The sequence below is a fragment of the Onychostruthus taczanowskii genome, unplaced genomic scaffold (assembly GCF_017590055.1).
Source record: "Onychostruthus taczanowskii isolate IOZ18803 unplaced genomic scaffold, ASM1759005v1 scaffold28, whole genome shotgun sequence".
Taxonomy (NCBI): Eukaryota; Metazoa; Chordata; class Aves; order Passeriformes; family Passeridae; genus Onychostruthus; species Onychostruthus taczanowskii.
This window is the reverse complement of record NW_024500128.1, coordinates 4863205-4891044: the sequence shown is the minus strand read 5'-3', so window position 1 is coordinate 4891044 and position 27840 is coordinate 4863205. Positions and strand designations below refer to the sequence as shown.

The following is a 27840-nucleotide window of genomic DNA, read 5'->3' as shown; positions in this document are numbered from 1 at the left end:
TAAAAATCTTTGCCCATCATTTAATAAGGTAGAAAGGGGGATAGTTTTGTCAGCCCTTGCTGACAAATTCTGAGAATATCTCATAATTGTTCTAAAAACCAATCCTCAGGTATGTATTCAATTAATTTTCTGGATCTGTGCTGTCTGATTAGGACCCAATTTGCCCTGATTTCTACTACAGTCCCTGGAGAGAGACAGGCACCTCCCAGAGCAACCTATTCCTCCTATAGTATTTGCTGCCTTCTGGAAATGTTCTCTCCTTGCTGACTGCTGAGAGAAAGTTTTGAATCATTAGCTTGTTTGGTGCTTCAGCCAAGTCCATGAAATAAGATGGTATAAGCTAGATTTAAAAGTGACAGATATTTTGAAATAGAACATAATTGTGCAAAACCACCCAGAAGGTGGCTATGAAGAATTCAGCCTGGGACCAGAGTGGTAGTCACATCTCAGCAGGCCTGGGAGGATGATTTATTTAGAGCAATTCTCAGAGAGGAAATAATTCCTATCTGCCTTAGGTTCTCATACTGTGACGGGAGCAGACACTGCTAGAGAGAATAAATCTGTGTTCTGTCTTCCATTCATTTAGAAATACATAAACAGGAGCAGCTGTAGCAGCACTGTTCAGGGATGAACCAATTACCTCCAGTTCTCACAGGAAATGTTAACTCTGCCCACTCCCTCACAAACCCTACCCACCAAACTGCTTTTAATGGATTGACACATTGTGTTCATAATGTCAGTTCTCATCTTTCATACAGTAATCTATACTGGAGTGTTCAGCACCTTCACAATTTCTGCCAGCAGTTATTTGCAATTCAATCAATTACACAACTAAATTATTTCTTTATAGTTCACCTTCAGGGTGCAGAAGGCTCTTTTAGAAAATCAGGATTTGAAGGAACAACAGAAATTTGAGAGGTACAATAGAAGGGGAACCATGGGTTTATGCTGAAACTCTTTTCCCAAACAATCAGCTTCTGCAAAATAAAAAGCTTTTTCTGCTGAAAAGCTGTTCAATCATCAAAAACAAGTTTTTGAACCGGTGTGTTTTCACTTCAGTTTTATAATATGACATGCTCTCATATACATGCAAAAGACTGATGTATTTCACCTCTTAAATTAAAAATCTCTATCATAACAATGTTTCCTCAAATTGCAAGAGAAGTTTTCTTCAGACATTTCTTGCACATCACTCCACAACTCATTACAAATATCAGTATTACACCCCAACCAACAATCTGCCAATGACCAGTAATCACAAGTCACTAAACTACTATTAAAAAACCCTTGAAATCTGTTGCTGAATCAATCAGTCCATCAATTTGAACCCATGAAAGAAACAATCATAATTTATGTGATATACAGGATAGAAAGCCCAGCTAAACTGTGCACTTGTATTTTACAAGACTACAGTTCAGTGAAGATACAGCTCATTAAACCTGAGCTATTTACCCTGAGCTGGGTATCTAGACTAAACTAATTAGTGGAACCCCTCTTTACTTGAATTACCTCCATTTATTTAATTGGTACCTCCAAAAATTGGTACCGCTCTCATCTAACAAAAGCCGGTTTAGGATTACAGCTCTGCACTAGGGGTGTGGGCGTACTCTAGCAGTGTTGATGAAGACTGAACACGGTTCACCTTGAGATCAAGTCTGCAAGGAAAAGAAGAAAATCCCATTCTATGCAGACATTTGAGCACATCAAGCTTGTAAAGACAAGAATTTGGTATCCTTGTTTAAATGAGCTTACAGATATGAATATAAAATCTAGTGGAGCAGAGAGGGAGGCCGGCAGTCCAGAGTGGTGGTTTTTTCCACACTTCCTCCTCACTGCTGTACTGACAGACTTCACTGTGCAGCAGGACATGCATCAGTCCTCTGGGGGCTTCTTAAACAGATCTGCTTAGCTTGAACTGCTTAGCAGCTTTATTGGAGTAGCAATGCACAGATAGACCCATGGGAAGCACCACTAGTTAATTGAAAGAATCTGTACTGACAACAGCAACATGACAACTTCTCTTGATCCCAGAAAAATACCAGGCTTCATAGAATCACACATGGCAGCAACCTAAAGATTTTTTGGCAAGGTCTGCCAGCACACATGAAAGTAATGAGATGCCCTGGCAACCCGAGGGTCTCATTCTGCATTAGCTAGATCTGTGTTTTGAATATATTGTTTCTTGGGGGAGGACTCATCTTGACAGTATTGACTGTATTACAGCTGGGCTCAGGTATGTCTATAACCACTTTTTTAGCTTTCCAGCCACTTTTAAATGAGTGGGTGGATTATCTATATTGGCTAGAGCTGTTAATTCCTGCGCACATGCAGAGATAATGGTACCTTACACTGCTGCACTTTGTGGTTTCTGTTAACAGAAGGCTGCTTGACTTGTGTGTTGGGCTTTTCAGATAGTGGCAGAAAACTATTTGTGAGGAGATTATACCTCTTTCATGGACTGACAAGTTAAAAAATGCATTAGCAGCCATGAAAAAAAAATAAATTGAAAGATACTACTATTATTCTTGAATAGATGCTGCATTAAATTTTGTTATTCTTTGCTGTTCATGTTTTCACTCTTTCTGGTAAGTTTAATGATATTTTTGTCCCATTACACAAATCATTGTGTAAATTCCCATGTGCATCTGTCAGCAATACATAATGCTAATAACTGCAAAAAAGAATAAAGGGCTACCATTTTATCTGAAAACTGAGTTTCTGTGAGGGCCTGGTGGACTGACACAGCCATGAACCCAGTCTCACTAAAAGAAAATCAAGTGTTTTTATGCAAGCATTAAGTCTTTTAGGAGACAATGAAAACAACAAATACACCTTTACTCATAAATATTGTCCAAATCCTTGCACACAAATTGCTGATAATTCAATGTAATCATAGTGGATGGAAATGAAATACAAAAAAAGATGCTCCAGAACAAAATCTATGTTAAGCTATAAATTCCTGAGAGGAAGTTCCCTTCATATAGGAAACAAAAAATTGAAGACTAAAATTTTTAGGAGAATACAAAATTTGTGAGGTTTGCAGGCAGTTTCTCATCAAGAGCCAGAATGATTTCAGGCAGCTGTTTTCAAAGAATACATCCCAAGCGCCATCCCGTGGGAACAGGCAGCCTGACAGTGCTCACCCCTTACCTGGCTGCAGGGCAGGATGGCTGTAATTAACAGGTGGGGTCTCCTGATCAAAGAAGCAAACTCATAATGAGGGCACTTCTTTCACTTGAAGCAATTAAGCCCCTCCACTTTGCATCAGAAACGTAAGAACTTCAGCTACATTAAGCAACAGTCATATTCTTCTCTCAAAAAGATAATGACAGTCAATATATCAATATTATTATTCTAATAGTATCAACTATTATTACAATCATTAATAATAAAAGCAGATAATGATTGGTGGCTTAAGTGTTCATTTTATGTAAAAAGTTACCATTTGAAAATTAATCATTAAAAGCAAGGTTGCACTTTGCAGTTCAGTTCCCACAGAAATACGTCTTTTGTGGTGTATAAGCAATCAGATACTATTTATAGCAGGACTTTCAGGACAGTTTTCATATCTTGCTTCATACCTGTGTGTATGGCATCTCTACAAACAGCTCAGTTCTTTTACTTATCATTAAGCCAAAACTTCCACAGATACAGCACATCTTGGTATCTGTTCTCAGGTTTGCCCTTCTAAGTCACTGAACACTTTACACAAAAAATTCTCTCTCAGTCACAAAGTTGGCATTCCACTGTTGTGTCTAAAATATATTAAAAAAAAATGCCACAGCATTATCCTACTCTAGGAACTGGATCCTGATTAAAAAAATACCTGATTTTAAATTTAAATTCAGTTATGAGTTATGAACTGACTACAGTTTTTCCAGAACATAACTGCTTACAACTCTCTAGACTCAGAACAAAGAGGAAAAAGGGCTTGTTTTCATCTCACTGAGAAACCTGGAGAGTAAAAAAAAAGAAAGCAACCTTCGCTATATGAAAATTAAAAATGAAACCCCAACTTTTAGACTGATAAACTGAAATCCTGTTCTATAATGCTGATGAAAACATAGTGGTTAACAAATTATCATTTTACTATTACATTGCAGTAAAATAAGATTATGTTCCAATGCAGTGAAGTACTGAAAAAGTGTGTTTCTTTACTGCAATTAACATATAATCAGTTATTCACTGTCTAATATTTTGGTTCAACAAGAGTTTAGAAGAGTTTGCAAACTCTGCAAAATCTCATCATGTGAAAAGCTATGCCTGGTTTAAGACCCTGCAGTCAATCTTTCTTAAGTCTACGCTGACTGCAATTCTTCACACACCTACATTATAATTTTGTAGAACTGTTTATATGTAGGGCTCTCCCTGCTGCAGCCTCAATCATTTTACCAAGATCAATACATTATTCTGTGGAATATATGAAACTCTGACACCCCTTTAATCTCATTTTCCTGAGCACTGTAAATGATGTCTGGCTAATTCATTTTCATACTTTAAATCTGGTTCCTTACACACATGACAATTTTAGTTGCTTTCTAGAATTGTTCAACCATGCAACATTCTTGCTTTAAACTGTGGTAGGCAGTCCATTCCTGGTGCCAGCAGTGCTCATTTGCCAGAGGCTGGAGTAAAAGTTCTACAAATGTGAGCGCCAGCTGTCAAATCAGCCACCTCTGTCTGTGTGTGTGTGTCCAAACACAAACTAAACACATGCAAACCCACCCATACATAAATTTCCTAGTGAGAATTTCATTGCTTTGTAAACAGTGGCATGATCTGCAGGCACTGTGCCTCTGCTTGCCCCACTGAGGCTGAGGAAGCAGGGGAGCAGGAACAGCCTCTTTTAGCCTGCAGGGTGAAATGAAGGGGAGAGTGGGTTAGAATCCCGAATCTTGCACTTTCAGCACACCAGAGTGGTTACAAGAGACAAAGCAACTCACAAAACATTTGGGAAAGAAGAATAATTTTCCACACCAGCTTGCACTTTGAAGCACATACTAAGATGCTAAAGGATGCCATCATGGATGCTTGGGAAGCACCCTGCCTTTGTGACCTCACCTGGATGAGCGTGGGAGTGAAGGTGCACCCTGGGAGAATGGGGGGGGGGGGGGGGGGGGGTGGTACATTGGATATTATGAACAATTTCTTCACAGAAAGGATTATCCAGCACTGGAACAGGCTGCCCAGGGAAGTGGTTGATTCACCATCCCTGGAGGTATTTAAAAGACATGTAGTCATGACACTTAGGGACAATGTTTAGTAGTCAACCCCACAGTGCAGGGTTAATAGCTGGACTTGATGATCTTTCAAAATGATGAATGGTTTCCAATCAAAATGATTCTATGACTCTATAATGCCTCCAGGACTTTCTCTGTGAGCTGTGATCTTCCATGCTCTCCATATTGTCTATTGTGACTAGGAAACCTCAATATGAATACAGACACACAGAAGTCATGAAAGAAAAAAAACAAAGCCATAAAGCTAAATGCAGAAGTCTGTGTACAAGATATAATCTTTGTGCAGTCCCTGCAAAGCCTGGTTATTCTGCCTGATGTTCTAAGAAGTCAATAATGGCCACTGATGTGTCATCAGATCACATTATCTTACATCATGCTCCCCTTCGAGAACTGTTCATTTTAAATATATGAAGACAAGTATAAATGAATCAGTACAGAACACCCTGAACACCCACACTCTGTCCTAAAAGCAGATGGAAATAGGTCCAGAATTAATGACATCCAGCATTTAAAGCCCTGCCGAAATCCTAGAACCCTAATATTGACTTACAAGCAGCTGTACTGATGTTTTTCTACAGGAAATACAGGCTAGGAGCGCAAGGAAGGAAAAACTGTTCCAGGCGTCCACAACTTGGTCAGATAGGTTTAAGACTGAATCAGGCTGCTCGTAATCAGAGGCACAGGGAGAAGCCAGACCTCAGCTCCCTCCTTCAGGCTTATTATTACTCTGCTGCAGCAATGATGCAGCTTCAGAATTTAAGAGGGGTAGGATGTGGGAAATGGAACTGGACAAGGTGTCAATATTCTCCTGAGCATGTGTACCGCTAACATAATTCTGGGGAACAAATGGATCCCTTACTATCAGTCCCAAGTCTGGACAAACTCCAAATAGAGAGACTTGGCTTTCTGGTTATCCACTTGTAATTATTCACCTTTCTTTCTGGTTAACACCTGTGATTTAAAATAAATGTTTGCTATCTTCAAGCTGTATGAACAATTTTTCAGAGTTTGAGATAGTACAGTCTGGGGTTTTTGCTTGTTTCTTTGGGTTTTATTTGTTTTCTTAATGAATAGACAAATTATTTAAATTGAAGTAGTTTGCAAACACTCACCCTAACACATCAGAACTCATTCTAAGATGACCAATTAAAAGCAGATGTCACTTGGACTGCATTTCACAAAAAGCCCTTTTTGAATTTCTGCTGCTCATTAGCTTTATCCCTTACCAGATTATTTGCAGACACTGCAGAGCAGATTCCCAGGCATATGAGTTATTTCTTATACCAAGAAAACAGAAGTTAAAAAAAACCCAGCACAACAAAACAAGTGATTAATTAACATTTCTCAGCTGTTGACAAATCCTGAGGGTTTTTTCCTAAGAGCACTGTATTTTACACATCAACAAAGTCTTCGGTTGGATGAAAGTGGCTTATTTGAGAAAAAGGTAAAGCCTGTCTAACACCCTATTTTTTCTTCTTCTTACTTAGGAGACATAAGGAAGATAAAGCTTGCAAGAACACTCCACCTCCCACTCATGATTCACATGATATTGCCAGCATAGCTTAATTAGTTTTGCCCAGCTCTTCCTGAGAATGCATTTGGTAAGCTCAAACACAATTACCTGACTTAAATTCATCTTGTTGGCTTTTGCCTGATTCTTTTCTTCACATAAGTCTTCAGACGTGGCTTTGTTCTTCTTCCACCTTCTTGATCTCTTTTCTAAATCATAATGGACTCCTTCAGTCTCACTGCTGTCTGAATACTCTAAGCTAGTTGCCTGTGGATTGAAATTTACATCTAGTTCTCCATGGAAGTGCTTCTTTTCCATTCTGGGCGTATCACTTTGAGTTCTGCTTTGCAACCAGAGAAGTTTGCTAGGTCCTTTCGCTTCCTGGGAGGAGTTTACTGAAGATGTTTCCGAATCGGAGAACAGTGTCTCAGTGTTGGTGTATAACCCAGAGGAGGGGGAGGTCACTGCCTGGTACTGATCGTTGCCATAAACCCACTCGGTGCCATACTGGGAATTGGAGTAATAGAAGTCGTCTGGCAATTGTCGAGGTCTCCGCCGCAGCTTGTTCAAGGCCACGTTCCAGTCATAGTCATCCTCGCTGTCCGAGCCCATCTCGTCATAGGCAGACACAATGCTGGACTCACTCTCCAAAGCTTTGAACACCTGACTCTTTGGTTTGGCGAGCATTCGAGGACGAGGAAGAGTGACATTCTGCAAAGCTACCCAGTTTCCATCGGTGCTTTGGAAAACAGAAGGCGGACCTATGAAAAGGAAACGAGAACACCTGTGATCACACTGTGAAGAGCTGATTTTACTTGCCACAGATTGAAAGTTTCAACAAAACCAACAAACAAATGCAAGTGCTGCTGCCACGTGAACTCTCCCATGTTGAGAGCCAAGCTGCCCTACCACTTAGAAGCCATCACTTTAAGTCATGGTGATGACAAATTGGAGAGTACTTGGACCAATTTTTTTCTAAAAGAATGACTGGGAAGGACTGATGGGACATAGGCACACAGGCATGCATAAATCCTGAGTTTTGCAAATGTCTTTCATTCTGCGTGCAATTCTGGTCCCCCACATTGAAAAGGAAAGATGCAAAAAGAATCAGAAAAGAGCACCAGAGGTTGCTCCAGGTTCTGAAATAGTATCCATTCAATAAATTATTAAATAAGCCAGAGCTCTGCCATCTGGAGGACAGAAGACTGAGAGAATACATGCTGAAAGTGATGGGGGAATCTCTTCCAACCTAACTAGTAGAGGGCATGAAGTGAAGCTAGAGAGATCAAGATTTTAAACAAACAAAACAAAGTAGTGTGATGCAATGAATACCAGACCTATGGAACTTCTTGCCTAAGATTGTTCTGAATGCTTGATATTATCTGTGATAAAACAGAGATGGCTATGAACATGGAGGAGAAATCCACTAAAATTTACTGAATACAGAAAAACACTTCTAGTTGAGAGAGTCATTAAATTGACAGCTCTAGAGGTTCAGAGCCTACTTAGGGGCAGTAAGAGAAACACTTGCTTTGTCCTAATCTCTGCTAGACTCTTGCTTGTTGTTGTACCCCAGACTAAATACCAAATGAGCCGATTCCGTCTGACACAAGCTCTGCTGCTCTTGTATCCTTCCACATTTTCAGAGTTTGCTTTACAACTCCAATATAAAAACAAAAAAAAAGTCACAAATATGCTAAGAAAGTGCTCTGTAACTCTCATAACTCTGAGAATTGCATTTCTTCTAAATTTAAATTTTATTTCCAATCAAAATTGAAAATTCCCCTCATGGGAAATATGGATGTGTAATGACCCTGCCTTCTGCAGTACTTGAAAAATATATAATGCCATGGATTTACACAATAATCCAGCTTACTGAATGAACTTTTCAGACTTAAGGATTCCTCCCATGGATTCAAATTTGTTATTTTCAGAAACCTATAGAAATACTTAATATAAACCATTAGTTTTCTCATAATGTAAGCAGAACATCACTATTTTGAAATGGACACAGTAATATCTGGGTCTGTTGTAGAATATAATTAAGCATTTTGCATTAGATGGTTACAAATACTAGGATGAAAAGATTACTTTTTCCCTGGAATTGTTCTTAAAGAACATTAGTATGCAGTAAGCTGTGCTTAGTTTAAAAAATCAAAGTCTGAGGTGGACTATCACCACCAAAGTATCTCCACAAAGAAACAAAACAAGAATTAAATGGTAATTGAACTTAGGAGCTATGGAGTTTTATGACAACTTTTGCATTTCTTACTGATTTGAATATTTTTGGCTTGTTTTCACCTCCTAAGTTTTAAGCCAATTCAGAGAACTTGAGAAAATATAATTCTTACTCCTGCTTAAAAGGAAATCAAAATTATACTAATTCTCTTATAGTAGTGACCAACCAAAGGTATAACTGAAGTCAGGTGTACAAGGAGAACTAATAATTCTTTATTGTAACCCCTGATTTTGGAGAAAAAAACCCAAACAAGATATCAAGCACAAGAAACTTCTGCTTGTTTACTTTTCTTAATGATACTAACTAATCTAAGTATAGGGTTCTCCTGAGAAAGAACTTTCCTTAAAACATTGTTCCTTCAAACAAAGCCAACAGCTCTGCAGGATATAAATCTCCAACAGGAACTGAATTCATCTGCACCACATTACACAAATGTAATGGGGAGCCACAAACTTTTTTTCTCTCCCAAACCATATCCCCTTATTCTATTTAACAACACCAGGTGCAAATCAGTCTACCAACCTCAGTTAACTGAAGAAAGGACAGGATAGTAGTGGATTACATTTTAGAGCACAAACAGGGCAGAAAGCAACTGTGAGCTCTATATTCAGAAAGCTGACTCAGTTTTATCCCACTTTTACTCTACAATGTCAAGTGCTCCCTTCCTGATTTTCCAAAATGAAGTCACTTACTTGAAAGAATGTTTTTTCACACAATTCTTTGGTCATAAGCTATAATTCATCCATGTGAAAAAGTAAAAAATATTTAAGAAGTTTCATTGTAAGACTATTGATAAAGTCAAACGCTCTTGAGTCACCATTTAAACACATACAAACTGTAACCAAAATGAATTGTGAGTTACTTTTTGAATGTAAAGAGCCCATTGATATTACCACACCAAACTCTTGGTTGAGATTTCTCTTGCTTTCTGTATCATAATACAAAGCTGCTTATTACTGCACAGGTGAGACCATACTTACAGATATTAGCACAGTCAGCTATTTACTACTAGCTCAATAGGCACCACGATTTCATCACAAACGTGGTTTTTAGATGAAAGAAGCAGAACAAATCCTCTGCGTAGAGCACCCAAAAAGAAACTGAGTCAATCTGCCATTCTGCTGTGGTTAAGCAATTGTTAAATACTAAATTGCTCAACAGCTGAATGCAATGGGATTCAAGTGGGGACTTAAATTTAAGGACAAAATTAACTGCTTTACTGAAAATAGGCCTTCCACTAAAATGCCCAGGAGAAAAACACTTCTGATAGTGGGTTAAGAAATTCACAGAGTAATACATACTTGGTTAAGTCAGATTTTAGTACTACTTTAATGTTAGATTTCTTTCATGGGGGAGGAGAAGTATTTAAATTGTCCACATTTCAGTCTCCCCAGTTATCAACTGGGATTACAGATAAATAAATGGAACACATGGGCAGCCCTTGTCCCTGGTTGCCACCAAACCCAAACACACATTGTAACTGCTTCTGCCTGCCAGTGCCTAGTGAGGCAGCTGTGGGAGGTACAGCACCAGTGAACTCACCCCACAAAAGAAGTTTTCTGCTTGTACAGCTTTGTGAAGCAGTGTGCTATAGGGGTCAGATGGGTTCTACAGCTACTACAAGAGAAGAAGCAAGAACAGACAGATTCTGCCATGGGATGACAACACTTGGAACCAGGGAATGCTGCTGCAACGAGTTCAGCTCTTTCCCTTGTGCAACTGCAGGGGTAAAAACTAACCAACACTACGGTGAGGGAATTGCCTGGTGCCACACTCTTGTAGCCTTGCAAGTGCTTCAGCCAGAACAAGAGAGGCAATGGAAATGGGAACACCTCAAGAGCAGGAGCCATAACTGCAGAAGCACAGGAAGGGTTAGGTTGGAAGGGACCACAGTGGGTCAGCTGGTCCAACCAACCTGCACATGGCACAGGATTGCATCCAGATTCTTGAATATCTTCAGTGAAGGGGACTCCACAGCATCTCTGGGCAACCTGTTCCAATGCTTGGTCACCTGCATAATGAAGAAGTTCTTTCTCATATCCAAGTGGAACTTTCTGTGCATCAGTTTCTGCCTGTTGTCTCTTGTCTTATTGCTTGGCACCACTGAGCAGAGCCTGGATCCATCCTCTGACACCCTCCCTTCAGGTACTTATACACATTGATATCTTCTTCAGTTACAACCTGTCTTTATGTCATCTAGAAGTAAGCAGGGAATTGCATTCCATCCCAGGATGCTGATTCAGGAATGGAGCTGACTTAGAAAGCTGCTCACCATCCACCATCCATATTTACATCCATACCTAATGCATGATGACAGTGGTCAGATCCAGGGAAGCTGTTGGTCTGTGAAGTTCCTACAAATACAGCTTTCTCAGACTAGTCTGGAAGCACCAGTGAGTAGGGTTGCACAGAACACTGCATTTGTGAATTCATCAGGGTTAAAAATAAAGTCATAAGGAGCAATTCTAAATGTGAATTATTTTAATGACTGGCTCACCACATAACCTCGTGAAGAGTTACCCTGTGTCATGAAAGGGATACAATGGGCTGCAAACTCCTTCCACTGGAGGACAGAATCCCAGTGACAGAGAAGGGCCCTTGAACTCTTGTGTCTTAGAAGCCCTGAAAGGTATCCAAACTAACTGTCTAAATTTTGTAGCAGTCCAAAATCAACTTCACAAAGACACACATTTTGAATAATTTTTTAAAAGAAAGTTAAGATAAGCAATGACATAGCCCAATGAAATTGTGACACAGCAACATCAAATATACATTTTACATTTGACCTCTGAAAGCACAAAGGTCAGCAGAAATGCCCCAGAGAAGGTCCTTGCTTTAACTTGTATTTATTCCACATGTGAGTGAGAACCAAAAAAAGAATCTTATTCGTACTAGAAATATTTACTTGTTTCATTTAGCCTGTCTACACTCTTCCAGCTGGGTAAAGCAGAGTGCTTGTGTTCCTTCTGCTTCCTGGACTGTCCCTTTCGCTGCCTCCCAAGAGCCTCGGCCACAGATGATGCAGGGTCTTGTCCTTTACTGGCCATATCTTCACTAGCCAGGGAGAATGCAGACTGAGACCTCTGTGGGATTAAAAATCAGAGAGTGAAATTTAAAAACAGAAGAAGTTAATTGTTCAACTCTTTACCATAATTAGTATTCAGTTATCCATGGAAGTGTGGGATCTGCTAACATCACAAATGGGATTTAATGTATTCAAAAGTATTCAGCATTAGATTGCTTATTTATGTGCATTTCTGATACTATGCAAAGAGGCAGGAAATTGTTTATACTACCATGGACCAGATGGAGAGAAATAATTAAGTTGAAGTTGTCGGGAATGTGCTTGGTGAGGACTGACATCGAACTGCATTGACTCAAGTTAGCCAGAAAGGGATCCCATTGTGGTGAGACATGAAGATCTATTGTTGGCTCAACAGGCCATCTGGTGTAACAATTTGCAGAAGTTAAAAATTGAAAAAAAAGCAAACAAACAGCCTGTTCCCCAGAAACAGATATGCAACTCGACTGCTTTTAATGCAGAATTCTGTTTGCTAGGACATACATACATAACACCCAATATGCTGAGCAGTTTTATTCCATCTTACTAATGAACTCAACTTAGCCTACAATTGCACATCTGTTTAGTTCTAGGAGAGTCACATTTCAAGGCATAATAAGATAAAATACTGTTGTAATTGTTAATTAGCCTGACTGCTACTGAGGGGGAAGGGACCTGCCTTTGTTTCCACATAAACAGATCAAACATTTTAGTTTTGACCTAGGCACAGAGAAGTCAGTCAGTTACAGAAGATACATTTAAATTTGGCCCGTTTTAAAAAGCTTTGAGTCCTGGCAGTGTCTCGCTGACTTCAGGAGAACTGACACTTGCATATCAAATCACAGATGCAGTTGTAGAAACAAGGCTTTCAGAGTTCAAGTCAAGTTGCCTTCCCAGCAGAGTCAGCAGAAGACTGTATATGCCAGGTTTTCAAGTGGCTCAGCTGCTTTGCACAGGCCAAGTTGGCACTCCCAAATCTTTGCACATTTTTAGTGATGTGCAAAGATTCTCCTTTACCTCACCTCACTGGTGCAGGTGAGGTAAAGGAGAACTTGATTTTCAGCTATTTTTTTTTTCAAGTCCCTTAAATTCCCAGGACAGCATAAGCATTGCTGGGAGTTCTGCTGGCTTGAAAGCCACACTTATACCACTATCTGGCTGCACCTCCTCTCATCTGAAATGCTCCTCTCTGGGACACATGTACCATGCCAGAAGACTTAATTAACTGCAAATCTTCCTGTATCCTTGGCTCAATAGTGAAAGGAAACTCAATTAAGCACAAGGGTTTAGTTTGGCTTCTGAATTGATGAAGAAAAGCCATAATTATTGCACTAGATATTTTTTATATTTTCTATAACCACAATTTTGTTAATCTTGTCCATACAAGGACACAGGTCCTAATATGATCCATTGGAGTGTTTCCTTTCAAATTTAGTGCTATAACTATTCACAACAAGTTTGAAGTAATTTTACTATAGGGAATCTTTCAGGCGCATCACTTTTCCAAGTCAGCCATATTCAAGTGTGTTCCAAACCTTGAACTAGCTCTTTCACTGATCAAGATCATCTGAATCCTTCTTAACCATGAAAAAGTAATAAAATAAATAATTTAATGCAATGCATACAGGTACATGTATTGTTTCACTATAGGGAATTTGCTCATGAAGTTTGATTTCATCCTGGCAGGATATGTGGACAATATAAACAATTCTGCCACAAATTTGCCATCTGAACTGTGCTGAGTTTTAACTGTGCTGTGGTTCACTTCACTTCATTGTAAAGCTAGAACTACCAAACTTGCCATGCTTTCAATAAATTAGGTCTGGTGTCTGCCACATCTTTGTGAAGTCTTTGTGTTAAAGTTGTTACATACTGGAAGCAGCAAGTTGTTGTGGCTGTCTATCTATATTCTCTCAGGGCACATTCTTCTTCCATGTACATACAGCAAACATGAGAGATAAGACGTGCTGAAGACCCAGAAGAAGGAATAGCCTACAGTTCATTTAGTAGTCTATTTTCCCTTATCATGTAAAGAACTGGATCTTTAAGAAGAATATCAGGAAGAACTTAAGTAGTCTGTAAAAGGATAACTGAGACTCTGATAACAAAAGCTATCTTTAAAGATTGAAGTTCAACAGCTTTCCTGTTTTGTTTAAATGGCAGCTTGTGTGCCTTCTCACCATTTCATAAACATCACAATAAAGTGATGCCATGGCAGTGATGGCAGCATCTGCTCTTTGCTCTCAACTCACCTAAGACCTGCCAGCAGCTTAACCCTGACAAGGCAGAACTTGGCAGGGGCTGCAAAACCTCCTGAAGGAGCTGGGCACTCCTGCCCCCAGCTGATGCTTTGGCAGCAAATCTGTGGCCAGCAGTGGCTGAGCAATTTAAAGCCAGCTCAGGTGCATCCACACTATAGGGCAGATAAGCTTTCAGAGGGACAAGGAGAGACACAACAGCTTGAAGGACTTAAAAAGGAGAAGATGAGCAGCCTGAAGGATGAAAGGAACTGAAAACCAAGGAAGCACAGAAAAGAAAGTGGACACAGTCCCATGTGGTGTAGTAGCCTAGGATCTGAAATAAGCTCAAACAAACAAGCTTACCTAGCAAAAAGCCAATTTTTTAAAGTTGTGTGCTAAAACTTTTGAGTCAGATCAGAGGGACACTGCTCTCCACAGTTTGCAAGGTCTCTGTGGAGCAGGAAATTGGTATTACACAGGAACTACTTCTAAGAAATTTTCCCAGGAAATCCAGTTAAAATACAGCAAGGGGTAAGGCTTGTGGTGCCTCCAAAGCTTAGCTTGAGGCCATCCTCATTATGTTTCTACACTTTGTGTGACTTTTTGATAAAATCTGGCTTGGAATGCACTGCTAGATGTACTACCTCTTCTCACTGAAGATGGTTCAATGTCACAGAAGGCTCAAGGAGAGAAAAGTAGTGGCATGATAAAATAGCTTGGCTGCACCCCTACATTTAGGCCCTGAAAAAGGAAAACGCTGTTGAACTTGCACTCTTCACTACTACATTTGCAGGTTTCTGTAGTTCTTGTTCTCTGGAGAGATTGAAATTATGAAGAAGTATCAATGTTCTAAGCTCCAATTCAGAAGAACATGTTAAAGTAGAAGATTAGGTTATTTCTTGTTCTGAAATTTAGTTTTAGGTATGGCTGGAGGGAGAGATAATAGAATTGTGTTTTACTCAGACAAGCAGGAGTGGAAAGAAAGCATAAACATTCATCCCTGAGCAGTTCAAATCACCGGTAGCACTGATAATGACACAAAAAAGGAGTGTCAGTAGCCAAGCTTGGTGTAGGAACAGGACAGAGGCACATCCTGGCATGAGAACAAACCAATCTAAACTGATGGCATTTTTTCAGAGCACAAAAGCAAATGTTTGTGTACAAGTTTATCTCCAATAAATTAGCAGCCCAACTCATGACTCTATCTGAAATGCAAATAACCTCAAGACCTCCTTTTGTTGTTTTTTGCAAATCAATAGCAAACTAGAAAGTTAGTTATTTGGAGTGAGGCAACACAGCAAAAGCCCTCAACCTTGGCTGGCACATTTGCATCAACTTAAACTCAGCCAGCACCACTAACTCCCCAGCCCTAGAGCTGCAGCATGGGCTACATCCTCCTTCCCTGTGGGCCGACTTCACTGCTGCATGGACCTGTGCAGGCAGCAGAAGCACACATTACTGTGCTGCATCAGTACCTCTCTTCTTCACAGAAGTAACAGCTCATCTGTAGAGCCATAGGGGATATCTTTCCCTTGGGGATATTTGTATGGGTAGCAAAACACTGAAAATAAGGGAACAGGCTTGAGAAATCTGCCTGGAGGCTGATGCTCTATGTGGTTTCCCTGTGAATGGATGCATGCAGGTACTGGAGGTAAGGCTGGCTACCTTGATAGGTTCTTGGATTGGCTTGCTTTGGAACAACTGATTTTTACTGACCAAATGAAGGAACCGTGTCCCTCAAGCTATATCAACTGCCTGCATGCTTGGACTGTATCAAGATCTCAGGGCAGCAGAACCCAAAGTATCAAAAAAAAATATACAGGAGTCTAGCTATAATTTTCAAAAGAAGGCAGGAATGTAGGAACTTTGGTTTTGGTTTATAAAGACATGAGATGTCAAGAACGGAGCTAAAGATACTTGGTGTATTTCCTAGCCAGAAGTTCTGCTTCCTCAGCAAACAAAAACTCCAACCCATCCACCAAGTGTTATTTTAGGTGTGTTCATGTGTTATAAATGACAAGGCTGCCCTGTACGTTTGCAGTCGGACACTGCTGGTTTCTGCAGCAAATCGGTGCATCAGCAGATGGCACTGCAGCCCCGCAGATCATCTGATCATTTGCTGTGCTCTGCACACACCCCACAGAGGCAGGTGCTGCACGCTGGAGTGCTGGGCAGTGCAGCACAGGTCACAAAATACAGCTGGGGTACTGACATGCACTTCTAGACACTTGAGTTAGATGAGTTCCCTCCAAATCCTGCCTAGTGGCTCCTCATGTGACATGTTTGTTTCAATTACAGACACATTACTATCCTGTTTTTTTAATTCCTCTTCATGGATTTCTGTTGCACATTTTTTAATGTCTGGATGGAGAGAACTCAGCCTTCATTTTTCACTGAACTAGAACTATATTATTCATTGATGACCTTCAGTAAAAAAATTTTGAAAAAGACAAAGTGATTTCTGAAGATTAAAGAAGCAGGAGTGAATAAAAAGCAATCCCATCTTCCATTACTTAATAAATACAAATATTCCATTTTCTATCAGTAACAATTTACAAGCTCACTCTTCTGAATACTGAATAAATAAAAGCAAAGCAAGTAACCAAAAGCAAGAACAACTTTATAAACCATTATAAAGAATATTGAGTCTAATGTTGATAATCTATAGATTCTTTACCTTGAACATTCTTTACCTTGCATTGTATCGATGCATATTGTTTAGAGACACAACATGAAGATTTTGCAATAAAAGATGAAAAAGTTTGGGTTTTCACCAAAAGATGAAAAAGAGTTCCTCGTTCTCCTAAAGAAAATCCAAAATGGTAATTCAAAATAGGTCCCAAAAGTATGTGATGGGACTTTATAACTGGGTCATTGCCCCCACTTCCCTTCTATTTCACCCTGCTTCCACCCTTGCATTATGCTTCAGTCTGCTATAACTAGTGAAAGAGTAATCTATTCTGCAATTATTTGGAATAGATCAAGGACTCTCCCAGGTCCAGGAGGGACTGGGAATCCTGGGTGCCATAGGGCAGCTGCAGGGTCTCCACAGGAGGAGCTCTTGCAGGCAAAGGGACCTCAACACCTATGCTGAGGGCAGGTACCTCTGGATTTGGGCAGCACCCTGAATCCTGTGCTGGGCAAGCTCTGACCTGAGTGGCAGCTGCTAAATTGGGCTTTGAGGACTACTTTGTTTATTCAGGGAATCAACCTAGAACTGACACATAAACCCAGATGACTTAAATGCAACCTTATTGATTCCCTCTCCTCTCGCAAATTCTGAAGCTATGCCTGCCAGTGGCGCAGCAAATCCCCTTCTCAGCTGTGCTCTGTGAATATAATCAATGCACAGACAGAACCAGTAGGTCTGGTAGCAAATACAGTAGCAATCCCTAAGCATTAACAGTTTATGCATCCTTTGGTAAGAAAACTCCCACACCAGGAAGGAGACAGTATGAGCTTGCAAATGATGCCACTCTGCCACAGCCTATTTATCCTGGAAGTGATTTTTGCTCTGCTCAAATGTATGCAGTCCAGACATCTAGCAGTGGGAGTGAAATACCAAGGGTTTCGAGCATCTGTTCCTTAGTTAATCTTGTATGTGGCAAAGGATCTGTTAACAACCTTCTAAAAAAGGGCAAGAACAGGCAGATGAATAGAAGATTTTCACACTCAATTGAAATAAAATTTCCTCCTAACCACCCCTTGTGGATATCCCAGCCATCAGGGCAAACCCTTGAACAGCAGGCTGGGAGAAAGCAAAGATGACTGGTCCCTCTCCAGCAAAAGCCTTAGCACATATGTCCTTCAAGGATCTGCCCAAGCTGGCTTTTTGTTCACTAGCGGCAGACATATCCTGGCTGCAATTGATTGTTTCCGTACTTCTACTGGCCTCTTAGACATCTCATTCTCTTAAAAGCAGTGTTCCCTTAAAAAAACTACAAAAATAATGATTAACTTATCAGGAATGGGTCTGTTAGCAGGATGAATACAAAGCTGTGTAGTAATATGTAGAGCCATGTTTGGGTGCACATTTATTTTGGTTCAGTTTGGATTAGCTGACCTTGATTAACCAGATGTAGAGGAGGGTTGTAAGGGAGAGAGACAAGAGGTTATTCCTCAACAAACCCACTGCTGGTGGGCATGCCAGTAGCTCTACACCATCATCTATAGTGTAAAAAAAAAGGGGAAAAAAAAGCTGGCCCCACATGTGAAAGTGCTACTGCTTTGTTTGCAAGGAATTTGTAAGCTAATAGTAATGGATATTTCATATTGATCTCAGAATATGAGTATAAACATCCCTTTATTGTACTTCCGAGGTTAACAACTTAGGGAAGTGCTAGGAGCATAAAATACCATAGTTGATCGATGTAATGAATTTATGTGAGCGGGTCTATAGAAGTTTGTGGAACAGAGGCTGATATACCAATGCAACTGTAATCAATGCAATGCCTTTACAAGGTAACCTTATGCATTTAGCCATTACTGCTCCTCACACGTTCACCCAGAGCCCATTCTTTTTCCCTCCTCCCACACTTTGAATGTTGTATGATATGTCCTGAAAAAACCTAAACAAATGATACTAAAAACAAACAGGGAAGACACTTCCCTGTCTGAGAGTTCAGTTAGTATCCTGTGGTGAAAGTATTGCCATTTTACTTGCAGAAGAGAAAGAGGAACAGCAAAAGCCAGATCCCTGGTTCTGGTGTAGAACAGGAGGATTTTGCTCTGCTAGCATGCCTCTCTGGAAGAGTTCTTGTATATAAGAGGGTAGGGGGAGAAGGTGAGTTGGCACCCATGTTTCAGGTCTAACTGCAGCCTTACACATAAACACACCATTTTTTCAAGTGAATACTCTTCACTAAACACATTATTCTTTTTTTTCTCCACCTCTATGTGTCTCAGTTCCCAGCGCAACATTTCATGTCCTGTTCTGACCCTCATTTACAAAGCTGCTCTCAGCACAGCAATCGCTCATCAGAGAGAATCACTGTATGTCCTCCTCAAACACCAGACAAAGCATTAAGTGTTCTGTGTTTATTTACTTCTTCCTCTGGCAATATACACCCTGATTTAATCTAAAAATAAAGTAAGGTTTGTCAGGCAGCCCAGCTCTGAGCATCACAGGTTTTAAGTTCTGCAAAACCCAGAATTCTGCAAAACCCAGGAATGTATTACAATAGCATCTTTAAAACAAAATGAAGCCAAAACAACAACATAAGAACTCAATTTTTTGGAAAATTACATTATACAATTACCACCCTTCTCTGTCCTTTCTCCTATTCCCTTTCATGCCTTAAAACCTATCTTGGTTGGCTGACAGTAAGCACAATGCAGTTGAATGTAGGCCTGCATGGGCTCAATCACGTACCTAGCATCCAAAACTGTCTTGGAAGTTTGTCAGGTGCATGGGTAGTACTGTGAAACGAAAAATCAGTAATCTTATGCTAGAAATACATCTCAAGAAGAATTACAAACTCAAGCTACACAGACAACTTTAAAAGGACAATCCTGTAGTGTTTAGCCTTGCACTGATTATTTAGCAACCTGAGCCTTAAAATCTGGCACTAGTTGCTGAGTCAGAATCACAGACTAGTTGTATCCTATCCTTCTGCACTGGAAGGAGGCAAATCAACCAGATTACCATGGACAGAGCCTTCTTAATCTGAAATCCAGATTGTTTTTGCAGTGAGATTACAATGTTACAGTGCCACCTGTGGAGTCAGCAGATGCCAGTATTATCTGTAACCTGGAAAGTATTTAGAAAAAGTTGGATCTTCAAATAATAAATATTAATGAAAAAGACACATTATTTTCAGAACACCAAAAGCTTTTCCATCTCAAAATGCACTGTTCTTTCCCATTCTGTGCAAAGAAGACTGTGGTGCAGTTGGCTTCTTTCAAATGAAACAATACAGCAAATAACCCATTGGGATCCAGCTGATGGGCTTCTGGATAAATGCACAACTGCCTCACTGGAAGCAGGTCCCAGCAACACACGACATGCAACCCTCTGATGCCAACTCCTGTATAAAAGTTAAAAGCTCCATCTTCCCTCTGACATGACACATTTATTTATTAGACATTAATATGATGTTTCTGATGCAGTCATTGACAGGTAGGAACTGATGTCAGCTGGTACCTACAGTGCTATGCCTCACTCATCTGAATTCGCTCTCCCATCGTGCTGCATGACTGCTAAACAGGGTTCCTCCTCAAAAAGGTTTCCTTCAAGCACTTCTGTTTGAGACAAACCTTAAAAGGTACAGAGCACCTGCAAAACCTCCAGGGATTTCCAAACCAGTGCTAAACCTCAAGCTTGTGGAACCTTCCTTTTCTTTAAAACAAATCAAATGGAGAAAAAAAAGAAAAAGAAGGAAATATAAACAACATACAGTACACTGTGGACCTTAAAATTAGCTTAACCAGTATATTTCTGCTTCCCCTGAGATGCATCATAATGTGTATTTAATGAAATCCTCCTTTTCCCTATATCCCTAGCTGTTTTATATACTATAAATTATGGATGAGCTTCTGTTTATATATGCAATCTTTATGCTGTAAAATAAAGACCACTATTACAGCACTTTAAACACACCAGGGTGCCTTCACTCCATCAATGTTTAAATAGGATACAATTTGCCAACTGGTCATTTGCTCTCTGGCTGGCAGTGATGTATAGCACGCAAACTGGACTGAGAGAACAGATAAGCATCCACCCATTGCTCTGCACTTCTCCTATCCCAACACTGCACAGCCTTTGCTTAGTGGTAATGAGAAACAGATGGTGCCATCCATCTCTTTTTATGAGATGAGGAAATAAAATATTCAGCCCTGTTTCACTATTTTTAGCTTGGGTGAAGTTTCTCAAAGAAATCTAAGAGGGAAAAAAAGGAGAAGAGAATGTCTATAGCTATTAGCACACCATAGTACTGCAGTTAAACAACCAATACTATAGTTTGGAAGGGGGAAGTGAGGAACTTTAATAAATTTAATCACTTTTTCAAAGCAAGTGGTTTTGGATGAGCAGGGAGGTAATGCAGGGCTTCCAGAGACCACTGGAAGTTTCTGGCTGGTATGGATGAGCTGTACACAAACAGCTGTGATAAAAAGAAAAATTGCTTGGCAGATGAAACCACAAGGTGATATCTGGGTTTATTACAGCACCCCCTGACTCTGTAAGAAGTGACTTTGGTAATAAAAAGCAATGTAACTATAAACATGGGTTTCTAAAGGCCACTGTTACAGCATGCAATTGTCCTGTGTTTTATATTATTAGTTTCATTGCACTAGCAAAAGCACATGTATTATCTTCTGCACCAGAAGACAAAAAAAATTCCTCTAAGACAAATTTTCAGTTTTAAATTATGAAATTCTGACTGCCTTAAGATTTGCTATCCTTACCTCCCTTTCCCCTGCATGCCTGTCTTTCTGTTAATCATGTTTCTTCTTTTCTTTGATTTAATCTGTCCTGCCTTTGCTAATTTGTTAGCCTGTATACCAAAGAAATACTTGAACAGGGGAAGTTCTAAGTTAAATAACCTTTATTGGGAAACAGGTTCACGTACCTAACTCTGACACAGTAATAGTCTCCTTGGACAGCTTTGATAGAAAAAAAAAAAAAGAAAACTTGCTTATCTTCTTCCTTCCCTTTGTATTGTGGTGGCCACTGTGTCTGTCCACAAAAACCTTGGTTACACTAGAACACCTGTGCTAATAAATCTGTTGCAGCAGACCCCTTGTTAGCTGTGGTGTGTACTATTATTAAAAGGTTTTTATCATTACAGGCAGATCTCTGCCTAAACTAAGCCATCACACACAGGTCAATATCAGGATGCACATACAGAAATCAAGTTTGGGGTTTTTTTTGTTAACTTAATGTCATCAATTAGGAACTAAGAAAACTTCACTTATTGTAGTGGAATCCAAGAAGATTTGCTGTTACAGACTTGGACTCAAGAGTTCCTGGGAGGCAGTAAGGAGCTTTGCCTAGAATGGGCATAGGGCCTCTCTGCCAGCTTCTGTAGAAGCTGGGTTTTGTTATGGAAAGAAAAAAAAAATTGCAATTCTTTTGTCAGAAAAGATAACTTTCTTTTACACACAATATACAGAAGAGAAAGTGATGTGGTTTAGTCCTGCAAATCTAGTGACAGATGCATGCTTCCCATTTGTCCTTAATGAAAACAAAGTGGAATGGAAAGCAAGCTCAGAAAAGGAATTTGAGTTGTTTCAGCACTGTTGATGAGAATCAAGCAGGCTGTAGGTGCTCTACATTCACTCTACACAAATTGCCTTTCAGTAGACTTTCCAGTGACTTTAATTGTGGTATCTAACAGCCTAACAGAAGTGCAACTCTCTTAGCTATGGGAATGACAGGAGCTATTCTTCCTTCAGAAGGATGTCTGGTCATACTAATAAAAATCTCCTCTATTCAGAGAAGAGCAAAAATAAACATATACACACTTCAAAGGAGAAAAGAATAAGATAACACAACCCTAGGAAAGCAAAAGGCAGAACCTAAATTTATAGGAGAAATGAAACAAGTCACAGCAGATGGCCAAATTAATTCATGTTCCTTAAAACACTCTGGGAAGACAGTTGGAACAAATGGTGAAAAATGTGGCAAAAGACCCTGTACGAAGAGGTAGAGTGTCCTTATAAAACATTGTACACATCTGGATCTCTAGTACTGACTGATGGCTACAGAGGTTTTGAAGTTGTTTGTACCTTAGAGTGACATTTCTGCTTCTCCAGTGTTTTTCACAAAGACTACTATTATTCAAACCAATAAGCCTCCCTCTGGCAAAAAATCAGGACTAAATTGTTACTTCAGAAGAGAATTTCAAAATGTGTTGAGTTCAAAGTTAACTTTCCAAATGCAGAACAGGCTTCTGGTATAATGACTGAGGATTTGAACAGCCTATTTCTCTGAGTCCTGTCCTTAAGAAAGAAAACTCATTTGAGTCAGACACAAAATTAAATCTCTCTTTCCTGGCTGTTATATTCCACAAACAACTTGCCCAGGAGTGACAGAACAAAGCACTTAAATCATTCTCAGCCTAACTTCTGATCACTTATTAACAATGGGACATTACAGGCAGTAGCCTTTCATTTTGCAAATATGCAAGTCTGTATCTCAGCAGCTCTGGCCCACAGTCAATATTCTGGCATAAATCTGTTCTCACTGGGAGAGTAAGTGAGCAAACTTAGCTGGGAACTAGGACATAGCCCACGTTCAGTTCTGGTGGCTCTGCTTAGTGGGGGAGAGGTGGTTACTGGAACAGCAGCAGGACACTTGGGAGCAGCAGCTTAAACCACAGTGTCAAAATGCACTGGAACTGACTCATCTGTCACTGTCTTCCCTCTCTGACTGCCAAAGTGCTTGTCCAAGCCTACAGCTTATTTTCACTGCTTTTTACTTGCTGCTCTTTTAAAACTGTTACTAATGCAGCTTGTCAGATTTTCTTCAGCTTTATAGCAAGAGATAAAGACATTATGCTGAGAAATTAAGTGGAAGGAGGAAACACTCTTTAGTGTAAGACATAAATGGTGCTTTGCAGCTGAGTTTCCTTTTTTGTTGCTGGTGGTGGCTGTTTTCTGTAAGATGGCTAAGGAGAAAAAGAAACATTACAGAAACCTAACTTTATACAAAAGAAAACATAACACTCAGCGAAGACTTACATAAAAGTTAAGTGAGCAGAAAAACTGTTTTGGGGAATAAACACTGAAGCATTGAGTCCTGTTAGCATTCAAATCAAGCAGTGAGACTGCTCATATCACAAACTTCGTCCTCCCCAGCACAGTCACCAAAACAACTCAATGTCTGTGATGTACATCCATAGCCCGTGGGATGTTAGGAGAGCAAGCAACTGAGTGACAACTTGTCCAGACACAGAATTAATGCTTGTTCTCTGCAAGTCTCTATGTTACCATTCCAGGCAGCAAGTATACTTATCCAAGACCGCAATCTTCTGGCTTTGTGCACCAGAAAGCATGGATAGCTGTGCAGTGCCACTCACCCACAAGGTGTAGGAGCCCCTGCGGCTCCCTGGGAATGTCAGCATGCTCTGGTCCGAGACAGCGCCGGACGCCAGGCCGCTGCTCCGCGATGGCGGCCATTCCACGTCGGCCTCGGCCTGCTCGGGTTTGCTCTTCTGCTTCTTTATAATCTCCAGGGTAGGGGAGAAATGGGGTGGGAGGGGACAGAAAAATGCTGCTGGGGAAATACTGTCTGAGCCATAAGGGGAAGATCTAAATGAACCCCATCTTAAGGCTACCTCCCCAGGAAAAACATTTGACTTTCCCTTTGCTCTAGCTCAGCTCATGCAATTACTTCTCATCTGAAGTCCCACCGCTTGCAAGCACATAAGCAGCGATGCAATAGATAACAGTGCCTGTAGGAATACCAGAGGTGAATTACATAAACATAGAAACCTGTTGCTACAGTAACACTTTAGCAGCATCTAAGTGTCAAGTATTTTCTCAGACAAGACTTTTTGCCAAGAAACATAAGATACCAGATATGAGGGGAATTTCAAAGGCTCCCATGACATGCAGATACATTCTAGTGAGAACGAAGAGGTCTAAGGTCTCTAGACACTATTTTTATTTTTGAAAATCTACACCATCTTAAGACAGAGAGAGCTCATGTCTCCCTACACTGACAGATTATATCCTGCTACACTTAATTTCCACAACTGAAATGTAAGATATCTACAGAACATTATTCTATGGCACAAAAAATCTTGTTAGGCAGCTCTTGACAAAAACAGTAGCAATTCAAGCTTGGCTGAGAGAGGCTCTGGACTATGAAACACCTGATAAACAGACTTACTTGATAGTCTAATGTCACCCATAAAAAAGAAGGCAGATTATTTTCCAGTGAGCTGCTGCTCTTCTGGCTTTTCTTGATACCCTTATAAACAACATGCTCCTCTTTTGGTGTGTGATCCATACACTCTTAAATGCCAAGCCTATACAAAGATGTGGCACCTAGCTTATTTCACATGGAAGGAGACTAACTTAGCAGAGTGGTTACTTCACTGATCACAGGACCTTAACAGTGCTCTGTTCAGGCTCATCTTGACTCTGAACTGTCCAGACAAACTCAAGGGGTATTTTTTCCCTCTAGCCCTCCACTTTCATTCTGCCAACCAGAAGCTATGCAGGGAGAAGAATGAGCTTTACTTAAAAAGCCACAAAATTCAGACATGCCAGGAGTTCTGTGATTTTTGAGTGTGTCTCTCACAGCATCATTAAGAGAATTCTGTGTTAATGATTGATGTTGTTTTCTCTGAACATGTTGCAGATGCAAGGTTCAGTAGAGGGTATGGTCAGAAATCATATTTCTTTACACTGGCAAACAGTATCTTTTGGGAAGTGATGTATATGGTGGAGAGCCATAGCTCTTGACATTAGAAAACTTTGTGCCTGTGGGGAAGTGAAATATGGATGTAAAATTCCATCAAGCAAGAACGTTCTCTTCCAAGAAAGGGCATCACAAACCTCAGGGAATGGTACCTCTCAGCACTGAACATGTAGGACATCAGGTTAGGCACTGGACTGATTTTACTTATAAACTGATCTCTCTCAGACATAGCTGATGACGTCTACACTGTCGTAGTTCATTTACTTTACTTTCTACTTTGGTGTCATTCTTTTTGTTGTTAGCAGTGTTTGATCTCTAAAACATTGTGTTTTGGCTATTAAACATAAGGGGAAAAAGCATGCCATACCTTCTGCACAATGGTTGTGGCCAGCTCTTCTATGAGGTCCTCCTTGTGTTCCTGCAAGTAACAAGCTTCATTCTGCTTGTCCTGCACGAAAACAGATATCTGTATTTGCAAAAATCACATAAAAACAGCCTTCCCACAGAAAATGTATAGATTGGGATGTGGGTAATATGCCCTATTGGGTACTGCGGGAAGAAATGACAGGCACTTAAAGTGCATGTCACCTTCTGAAATGCAATGTGCATCTTGGATACCAGATAATAAAACCCATGCCCAACTCTTTATGTATATCATGAGATAGTCACTACTTCATCATATTTTTGTTTATATCTACTTGGTTTGTACCACTACCAAAATTAAAAGAAACATGATTGTCCTATTTAAATTAATACTTTTTTTTGAAAGTGTTACCAGGCTGTCACTGTAGGTCTCTGCCTTAGAAATAGCTTCTTCCACCGCTTCCTCTGCAACACGTAAGGCCACAGCAAGGGTATCCATCATGCTGTGTCCTAGATGAAGAATAAGATAAAACCACCATGTTCTTTATATATGTACATTTTGCATAATGAGCTCCAAAATTCAGACTCATATTCTGGACACATATTCAAATCTTGAATTGTTCATGAAAAAGTTATTTCCTCAATCCATAAATATGCACAGTAAAATAAAAAAGAGAAATTTGTTGCAATCTCTAAGTTTTTGCTTAAATGTAAATCTTAGATACAATAAACATGATATATTTTATGTTGCTTATTTTAGACTGCAGCAAAATAGTTTGGAGGAAATAACTGAAAGAAAATTTGTGAAGTTCCTATAAGCAGGAACAACAAAATTTAAGAAAGAGAATGAAAAAAATATATGAGCACAGGAAAGGAAATGGGAGGGAAGTAACAAAACTTGAACATTAAGAAAATCACACTAGAATAGGCATGTAGTAAGTGTAATGCTGAAGCAACAATCCCCAGCATTTTAGTGTCCTGCTGAATGGTTCAGCCAAAATATTGTTGGATCTGTGGACAAGACTTCCCAGCACACTAAGCTACTTGTCCAGTAATTCAAAGTGTAAGCACTACTTTTCAATCAAATGAGACTTTAGCAGCATACCTTCTGTCTGTTGGTAGAAGGTAGAGTCACTACCACAAATGCTTCCTTCATTCTCAAAGCTTCCTTCATACAAACTTCCTTCTGCTAAAAAAGGAGGACAGAATCATGTGTTACTATAAGAAGTACCCATTAACAACCAAGGCATTATTAGATTAGAATATTCACTCAAGATATGGTGGCACTGCACACAATGAGGGATAACTGGAAAATTCCTCCTAGCTGTTGCTGTTGGATAAATCATGACTGCAGCAGCTTTTGTACAAAACATGACTGCTTTCATATCAAAGATTTCTCATTCATTTTGAATAGAAAAAACTATTACTACAGTGAAAAAGATAAAAAGAAGCTACCAGGCATAAAACTTACATGGCAAAAGTTAAGTACAGGGAATTTGACTTTACTATGACATTTGGTGTAGAAATAGATTCTACATTTTAAAGGGCAATGCTGTATAAATAAAGCAAAACCCAGACATCTATACTAGTATTTATCTTCAAAGGGAAAGAAAGGTTTACCTGACAGTCACAGGGACAGCAGAAGAAAGTTAGCAATGACATTTAGACTCAAAGGCCTTCCTTAGAAAGGTCTCACCTGGACTGCACATGCCACTGCAACTCATCGCTGTATCATTCACACTTCCATTCAAGCACCCATTCACTGAGACTATGGTTCAAAAAAGGCAATACATCATATAAAAGTTCAGAAGCATCCCTG

The 27840-nt window shown here is 39.8% G+C and overlaps 1 protein-coding gene across 5 annotated transcripts in view; it reads right to left on the bottom strand.

Annotated features, from left to right (window-relative positions):
- The window catches only part of LOC121337669 (myosin VIIA and Rab interacting protein), a 208160-nt gene that overhangs the window by 24863 nt on the left and 155457 nt on the right, over positions 1 to 27840 (bottom strand). For 2 of the 5 annotated variants that reach the window (XM_041407891.1, XM_041407895.1), the window contains exons 5-11: positions 27127 to 27210; positions 26434 to 26531; positions 26026 to 26106; positions 24310 to 24459; positions 11895 to 12072; positions 10905 to 11000; positions 6862 to 7511 (exon numbers count right to left, since the gene is read on the bottom strand). In XM_041407891.1, the coding sequence (XP_041263825.1) occupies positions 6862 to 7511; positions 10905 to 11000; positions 11895 to 12072; positions 24310 to 24459; positions 26026 to 26106; positions 26434 to 26531; positions 27127 to 27210 (1337 nt within the window). The remainder of the gene's footprint in view (positions 1 to 6861; positions 7512 to 10904; positions 11001 to 11894; positions 12073 to 24309; positions 24460 to 26025; positions 26107 to 26433; positions 26532 to 27126; positions 27211 to 27840) is intronic. The other 3 variants (XM_041407892.1, XM_041407893.1, XM_041407894.1) reach the window with 3 other exon arrangements.